Source organism: Amblyomma americanum, chromosome 5 (genome assembly GCF_052857255.1).
Source record: "Amblyomma americanum isolate KBUSLIRL-KWMA chromosome 5, ASM5285725v1, whole genome shotgun sequence".
NCBI lineage: Eukaryota > Metazoa > Arthropoda > Arachnida > Ixodida > Ixodidae > Amblyomma > Amblyomma americanum.
The window spans coordinates 171,810,632-171,819,707 of NC_135501.1; the positions used below are offsets into that span (position 1 = coordinate 171,810,632).

Sequence of the window (9,076 nt, forward strand, 5' to 3'; positions counted from 1 at the left end):
GCGGCTTTGCAGGAGCCAGGGGTCTTTGATATTAGGCCGCAATATTGCCATCGAGACCGGCATGTCTAGAATGGATGGATGGGAATTGCCACTTATTTGAGGTGTTCGTGACCCTTAAGGGTCACTGGGCGCCGTGGTCGATCTTTGGTCCAGCATGTCTTGGGACTCAGGTGATGACGTGATCATGTTCGAGATGATCGTCCAGAACGCGGAGAGCCGTGCACGGGACACGACTACTGAGTCCTAGAATGAAGGCCGCACGAACAATTCGATCCGGTCTCCTTTTTTCACAGTAAAAGTTTGTTCTATTTCTCTCTCTCAACTGGAATTATCTAAGAGCTGTTGCAGGAGCGGCACTGTCCACTTTATAGGTGGCGCCACAAGGCAGCAACGAAGTCGGAAACTGAGAGCGATGAAGCACGAAGCACCGCGAGCACCCCGTGGCCCGACATAAAGAAGAAGATCACGGCGAAGGCCTCGCACTCTGAACGGCAGCCATGCCTAAGAAAGCCTCTCGCCGGAAGCGCAGCAATGCCTCGAAGGAGCACAACAGGCCCGGGTTCTTACCGGCGGATGAATCGACAGACAAGCACTCCACGTCGAGCCAGTGGGACACAGGGAGTGTCAAAGATTCCCAGGACGACACGCAGACAACCAAGAGTCATTCGAATAGTCAAGCGGGGAAGAGAGGTCGCAGAAAACATGGCAGCTCGGGCTCGACGGGCGACTCTTCGTCCAAGTCCAGCGAGGCACCCGAGCAAGCTGCGGCTGGAACGACTGTTAAGGACGCACCATCCTCAGAGGCCTCCAGAATTTCGAACCTCCGCAGCATCATTCCATATAGTTCTGCGGGCGTCTCTGCACACTTGTCTGATGCCCCCGACCACCAACAGCCGCCAGCTGCTGACATCGGTGCTGCTCCTTCGACGACAGACGCTAGCCATTTTCCAGCAAGCCCGGCCGAATATAAGATGCGTCCAACCGGTTCCACCATGGGTGACGCCTTTGCAGGTAAAGGTGCACACTTCTCATAATTTCGGCAGCGTTTCCTTGAGGGCTATATGGTTCATGTTTTGAAGGCGGATACATTTTTAGCGCAACACATAAAGGGGCCAAGACCGGCGCCCCTTGCATTCGAAATGTCACATCAATTGCTTTTTAAGCCCTCGCAGCAAGCACCAATGATTAGATCACGTATTTAGGTAACATTACACACATACGGCACGATGCATGTATGCTCTAAACACTGCCTAATTTTGAGAAGTGACGAATCTAATGCGCAGTTAAGAGGTCACGTTGTATAAAAATGTTTTGGTGTTTGCAGTATAGATGCAGCTGCAAGAGAAGAAATATTGTGCACGTTTCTTATTCTTTGTCATGGTAGCTTCATTTCCTGTTCTGCACTAGAGGGAAAGGAAAAAAGAGTCACTACTTATGTAATGTAAATACATACAGACTTGTCTATAGCAGAAGCATGCAACGCATATCTCTCTTCTTGCTTGTCGGCTTGCACACTGTCATGTACAATTATGTTTCCAACTCAATCCTCCAACCCCTCAGACTGCGGTAAGAGCCTTTTGCGATCTGCAAATTTCTACATGCACGAATTATACAGAGCTACACGCTTCAGCATCCTTGTACTGGGACCATAAGTTGCAGCTTTTTATCTTGTTTTCAGTTCATTTCTTCGAGACTTTAATTATGACGTAAGAATTGCAAGGTGTTAAAGCAAGGTACGGATCGCGGTCATAGCCAGTCTTCACGGGGTGCAGACTAACGTGCTCCATTATTTATCGGTGCCGGCTCCGTCCACTATTGCAGGCAGCATGGGTGTGGGGCGCGTTTTTGCAAATAAGGCACATCACGGAAGTGTTACCGACATGAATAATTTGATGTTATTTCCCACAACCTACGTCACCGAGAGCAGAAAACAATGGCGTAAGACAAAATGAGACGAAAATTAAACGCTGAAAATACGGTCCCTGCAGTGTCTTCATACTAAAAGCTAACCCAGTCGGAAAGTTGCTTCGAAAACTTGGCGCTGGGAGGTGATCGCAGGAAAAGCACGAGAAAGGCAGTTGTCCGCTTGATTGATGTGTGTAAACGTTGACACCGCACTACCCCGGCACTCTACACTGACTTATATGGTTAGCAGTGGAAAATGAAATTATATACCCCCTTCTTAAATTTTTTTGCAAACATCAGTCGGAGCAATTAAACTGCTTGCTGGCAAATTTGAAAACGCATGCTTTGTAACACACAGAAGCATTGCCCGGAGGCCGAGACCATCCCTTGGCCGAACTAAGCCTCACCGAACATCACCATCCTGTCCCGATGGAACCAGGTGTCGCACCAGAGGCGCCATCTACCGGGAGCTTCCCCCAACTTGAGCCCTCGTCACCGGCAGGGGAGGCTGCGGTGTTCCGTCGTGGACAACCGCTGTCCAGCGCCCTGCGCCCAGTCTGTCCAGCGCCAAGTCCGCAGGAACTGGTTGGTTTCCGCAAACGAGTTCCTTCTACTTAAATAGGAATGGGAAATGTCTTCTCAAAACAAACACACAACTATTCATTCAATACTCAAGTTATGCTTTGAGTACTGTTTTTATATTGTAATACTCATTTCATTAAAAAAATGAAGATAAACATTGTTGCTGTAACCATTAAAGTACTGGATTATCCATGTGAGGTCAGTCGCAAAACTCGCCTATGCAGGCAGTCATTGCACCGCGTTGCTCGCGTCTTGGCCGCACGAAAAGTATAAAGTGCTTGTTCGGAACAATCCGATTAAGAGACCCAAAACCCGGTAGGTCGCGAGTAACTAGCGGCGTGGTTTAGTGAAACCAGAACACCTCCTTCTGTGTGCCGGAGTACAGAGTTGCCGAATCGGCAAAAATTAAAACTGAGGGAGACACTTAATATCTGCTTTTAGGATAGCGTTAATAGCTCTCTTCAGCGGTTTCTCTTCACCCACAGTGACTGTTCTTTGTTCAAATTCTCACTTTTATCATAATTATCGCAACAAAGTTCCACACGGCAGTTTACACACATAATGTTGCTTCTATATGCCCACACATTGATGAGCACTGACTATATTGCACAGAAAAAATCACATGTCCGCCAAGAGGAGTTCCACCCGGACGCAGGTTCTGCACTGAGAAAACTCGTACTGCTTCCGCGCCATCTGTTGGGGCATCGCCGTAGATCAGATCGCAGATGGCTTTCCGATGGCGGCCGCATTCCAGCTCCACTGTTCCAAGTCAAGGAAAGAGGATACTGTTACGTGACGGCAAGGCGATGACTACAGTACGACACGACAGACGGCTGTGGCATGATTTAATGGCGGAGGCGCAGAGCGAATTTGGGCAGAACAGATAACATATTTTGCATGTTTTTGTCGACAGACTGCCCGTTAGCTTCAGCCGAAAACAGATATTCTGAAAATTCACTATTTGTGTACGTTACACTATTCTGTCCAGCACAGATAGTGTGTGTCGACGCACCAGCGCCGTTAAGTTTCTCTTAAACGGTGCAACTGACATTTCCAGTTCATCACTTAGAGGACAATTCAGTGATTGTGGGCACGGGTAGTTCACGCAATTCAGAGATATCATTCCATCTACAGAGGGTGCATGCAATTTAATGCATGCATAGTGCGCCTTAAAATCGTAGATAATTGCCAAAAAATATTTATCATTTATGTAAACACATGATAACAAACCAATATCTAGCAATGGCTTTCACGGTCCATGCTTATATATACGGCCCAAATAATACTCTGTTAACATACAGTTGCTCTATGGGTTCCCACGATGTGCCCACTCTTCTTCAGATCAAACACGATGAGTGCTTCGTCAGCAGCAGTGATTAAATCGTTCTTCATGAACCCCGGCGCCGGAATGATCGGTGGCTCCCGAGAAAGCGTACGCAGGTAGCCGTGCCCTTTGTATCCGTCTAGGTTTCTCTGCCCTCTTTGGAATTTGGAAGGTCACGAGCTTAAAACCAATCACCACCGTAGCTGTCGCTGCACCAATATCAGTAGCACGTGAAGGATTACGACGCCAAAGTGACGGTGACCCCAACGCAATGCAGGCTATAGAGCCCTTGATAACTGGACTTCATTAAACATGCAGAGGATGCGCGGCGGTAACAATGGCCGCCGCGCATCCTTTGCATGCCCTCCGGTTTAGCAGGGGACACAAACGTTTTTCAGTCGGGCACACAGCTTCTCTGTCGTGAAATACTTGGTTGAAGCTTAGTTTGGACGCCACTTCGTGCAGACCAAACACTATAGCAGTGGTGTTCGTTGAGCATGCTGCACTTTAAAAGTTAAAGCTAAATCACAATGTGGAGTTTTTATTATGGAACTCTACGTACATTTGCTCATTTAGCAAAAGATTTTCCATTGCAGTTGCCCAACATTTTGATGCAGGCGCCACTGTTTCGAGCTTGTGTATTGCCGATAGGCCTGAAATAGTCTCGTACAAGCTACTTTTAGGGAGTTAAGGATTTTTTATTTAATTACTCTCAGTGACCAAGGGCATTACAATGGGGAGTACGTATAATAGCAAAAAAGGTAACAGGAGAAAACATAGGAAGAAATATAAATATAGTCAATGCTCACGAAGGCTGTGGTAGGTTATAGCAAGAGAAAACACAAATAAGCAGTGAAAAGTTTTCTTTCGTTGAAATCGCGATCTATGCCTTTGTCCTTGAAGTTCCAAGACTGAGTTCATTAAAAAAATGCGTTTAACATTGAAATAATTTGTGCAGCACCCTTTCGAAATATTCTCCCTCGCAGTCTGTACACAGCTTCCAACGCTTCTTGAGGTCTTGGAAACAGCTGGAAAACGCTTCTTTTGGCAGCGCTGCCAGCTCCTTCGTCGTGTGCGTCTGGAATGACCTCCGCGCTCCCCATCCAGCGACCTTTTAGGGCTCTCTTCACACGAGGAATCAGGAAAAATCGCATGGGGAGAGGTAAGGCGAGTATGGCGGATGGGGAAGTACAGTAATGCTGTGCTTGGCGAGAAATTTTGTCACGCTGAGAGCAGTGTGCGGCCTTGCGTTATCGTGGAGAAGGCTCCATTGTCCAGATGCCCATAAGTCAAGGCGACGGCGTCGCAGTGCATCGCGCATGTCTTGGAGCACGCGGATATAAAACTCCTGATTCACCGTCTGCCCTTGTGGGCGGAACTCTTGGTGCACAAAAAAACTATCAGTACCATCTTTGTCTTGGTCTTCTGTCGCCGCACCTTTATCGACGCCGGAGAGCTTGTGGACCGCCATTCGACGCTCTGCTTCTTTGTTTAAGGATCGTATTGAAAACACCATGCTTCGTCTTCAGCAATGATGCTGTCGACGATTGCAGCATCCTTATCTGCCTCGGAGAGCAAAGAAGCGCTCACTGATGCCCGCATGTCCTTCTGGTCCTGTGTGAGGTAGTGCGGCACAAGTCTGGCAAGTTCTCATAGAAAATCTGGTGGCATATTGTCTTACTAGAACTTTCTGACGGGCTAGTTGGTACATCTCTATTAAACAGCGTGCGCTTTCCTCTGTCTCCAAGTTTCCTGTGTACGTCCTGATAGCGCACGCTGTTTAATAGAGTTGTTTTACTAATGTCGAGAGCATCGATAGCATGCGGACTGTAATGGTGCAATCTTGCTGTACGATTTCCCTGATCCGAGCCACATTGTTTTTATTCCGTGAGGTTGAAGGGCGCCCCTGCCTTGTGTCGTCTGCCATCGACGTTCGTCCCGAAACGAACCTCTTGGACCACTCGAAAACTCGCGCCCGCGTTAATGTCTCGTTGCCGTAAGCGTCACGAACGAGCTCATATGTCTGTGTGGCTGTCTTGCCAAGCTTCACACATGAGTTTTATGTTTACACGCTGTTGCAGGCGGACGTCCATCCCTCCACATTCACTCACAGTATAATGCGCAAATGACAAGTGACAACGTATTTTTCTACCTGTAGTTCCATCAAGCGGCTGCCACAGCAATTAACATAAATAGCTCAGCTTAGCCCAAATAGTCGGCGCTACACAAACGCACCATCGTTTGCTTCGGGGAATCATTCCTAGAGAATAAAATAAATTGGTGTCGAAACTTTAACGGACAAAGGTTACATTAATTTCGCCATTTCATTCGCGAGCTTTGCATCAAGTACCTCGCGTATAAACTTGTTTATGCCTTGGCTCACTTTTGTACAGTGCCCTCTCAACCTTCGGCTAGAAGACGACTTCCCCACGTCTCATCCGAAACAAGGGAGGCCTCTTGTTCCGAACATGGACGCCATAGCCATCCCACTGACCACGCTGCTGTTTGTGGCGATACTTTTATTGGTGCTGCTTATATTAGCAGTAAGCAGACGAAATGGTGACGGGATGAAAGTATGCGGAACACGCGGGTGCGTCCAGCACGCCGTGGCCCTGGGCATTGACAAGAGCCGTGGCCCATTGGCATGCGAGGACTTCAGTACTTTCATCTGCCCCAGCTGGAAGCTTGGGGACGTGGACGTGGTCACAACGGTCAATGCGCAGGCCGTCCTCCTCTGGGTTATCAGCGTGGAGAAGATGAGCATGGACGCCTACGAAAGGGAGGCCGTGGTCAACAGGCCGCTGAGCATGATGCGCGATTGCATGCATAGGCCTGGCGATGATGCGGACTCCTTGATGAGTCTACTTGAACTGGTGGACAGAAGCCGCTTCGCCTGGCCCACTCTGGACGACGGCCACCGGCCGCCGATCACAGACTACTCTCGGCCCCTCCAGCTGCTTCTGGAGCTGTCGGTGCTCTGGCAACTGCCCCTGTGGTTTCGGATCCATGTGCTTCCTGCAAAGACTCCTCTTCAGCGGGGGCGAGCAGTTGTCCTCAGCCCCTCTGCACTCTCGGCTATATGGCATGGCCTGCACCAAACGCTGTTGCTGTACGAAGAGGCGTATTCCATCTATTTGAGCTTCTTTAACAACAGCATATTCAAATACCGACCACCTTCGGAGTCCTTCGCGTCCTTCCTGACAACTGGGGTGAACGTGCAGACGCAAGTACTGGGTCACTTGAGCTCTGCCTTCCACGACACGTACAAGCAGCCCAGGCTCGTGGAGATCCGAAGCCTGCCAACCTGGATTAGGAAAGTGGGTGCAGAAGAGTGGGCGAAGGCTATCGGATCGGTTTTTGGCACCCATCAAAATATCACGGTGAGCGACCTTCTCCTTGCGACCAACGAAAATATGCTCAAGGCTGCAGACTCCATTTTTAATGCCTTCACAGCCCAGGACGTTTTCTTCCACACAATTTGGTGGTTTGTGCAGTCTGTCGGTGCTGCGACGAGTAACAAGCTCTTCTTAACTTTGAACGAGCACCCAAGCGGGAAGTACTTCCAGCGCATCATCTGCTTCGACCACGTCTCCACGACGTACAACGCTCTCTTGGCGTCCATTCACAAGACACTGCTGTCACCTCCCGAGCGGCTTTCCATCGTCGGTCTACTTGAGAACGTCCGAGCCGTCGCCCTGGAGAAGCTTCGCTCATACGCCACACTGAACGCGACGACGAGGAAGGTTCTGGCGGTGGTGCTTGAAAATATGTCCACCGTACTCTGGCCGGACGACGATTTCGGAAGACCGGGGGGATTCCAGCAGTTTTACGGCAAGCCTTACCGAGGAAAGGACGGCTTTTTCGGGGAGTGGAGATGGAGTCGCCTGCAAATACAGAACCGCAGCAAGACGCTGTTCACCAGCAAGGAGTACGTTGCCGCCGCCGAGGTCTACTCTTTCGTCGACAACAGACTGGTCTCGTACAACCCCATCCTAAACACCATGTCCGTGTCCATGGCGGCATTAAGACCCCCCTTTTATTACAAAGACGGAACTAGCGCCATGACGTACGCAGGTCTGGGCTACATTTACGCGCAGGAAATCTTCGAAGCCCTTGACATGTTGACGCACTTGTTTAACGGCGGCACTGTAATGAAGCCGACAGACGCACCGGATACTGCGGCCTTTTGGAACGCCTCGTGGTGTCCGGCGTCAATAAATAACAGGTTTACGTACCCTGAGCTACCTGCACTTGACGTCGCGTACACGGCGTACGTGAAGTTCAAGGATGGGGCTTCTGATTTGCCTCTGAAAGGCCTCCCGCATTTCAGACCCGAGAAAATCTTCTTTGCAACTTTCTGTCACTGCAGCTGTTATTTTGATCCTTCGAAGAGGGTGAAAGTGTCGCAAGTGTGCAAAGCAGCGGCGCAAAATTTCGATCCCTTCTCAAGTGCCTTTTCTTGCCCTGCTGGATCTGAGATGAACAAGAGCCCCAAGTGTGCTTACGCCTGATGCTGTGGACATAGCTTCTTGATGTGCACTGTACAGCCTAATGTATTTGTGGCACCTACTCTCAATTCCTTTGCAACTTCACGAACAAACTGCATATTTTCCTGCACATAACCTGTGAATGCAGACTCGTGCCGCCACAACAAAGATTAACTTCCTTTTTCTGTTGAACTGAGGCCCTACAGTAACTATTTTGTTTGGTCTCTTGGCCTAAAGCACATGTTTGTGTACGCGCTGGATATGTAGGTATATCTTACACTGTTCATTCAAATCGTTTGCCTTAAAATTACCCCTAAGCAGTGGTACTTTCTCTTTTGGTGTTGCACTGGCTTAGAGTTTAGCATGATTGTAAAGGGGAATCTCTTCCGCTTCATAAATAACACGAGCTCCACTCGGATGGCTTGTCAGCTCTTGCACTAATTCTGTAAGGCAACCTCTGTACAGATGCCTTATCCTGCTTATTCTGCCGGACATTTTGCCGAGTTATAATCATGGACGTGTGTGGGTGTATTTTTATGTGGCGGCGTGCTTTTCAGCCGGGATATAGAAACTACAAATGGTAATTTCCGAGGTACTGTGTATTATCTCGCAATTCGCTTTATGTCAACCCAGTGTTTTTTAAATCACGGCCTCGAAAACAACCGTGTCGGCAGTTGCTATACGTGCCCATATAGTGCAGAGACTTCTCACAGCGCTGCTGATGTATTCGAAAAACTTTTTCTGTTCCATATGCAACCAGAGCACCACATATGCTGAA

General features: G+C 48.9%; 1 protein-coding gene across 1 annotated transcript; it reads left to right on the forward strand.

Moving 5' to 3' along the window:
* Positions 1 to 7,185: 7,185 nt before the first annotated feature.
* LOC144135296 (uncharacterized) lies at positions 7,186 to 8,442 on the forward strand. Its single transcript, XM_077668007.1, has one exon. It carries the CDS (start codon positions 7,225 to 7,227, stop codon positions 8,320 to 8,322), a length of 1,098 nt encoding a protein of 365 aa, XP_077524133.1. The 5' UTR covers positions 7,186 to 7,224; the 3' UTR covers positions 8,323 to 8,442.
* Positions 8,443 to 9,076: the final 634 nt, after the last annotated feature.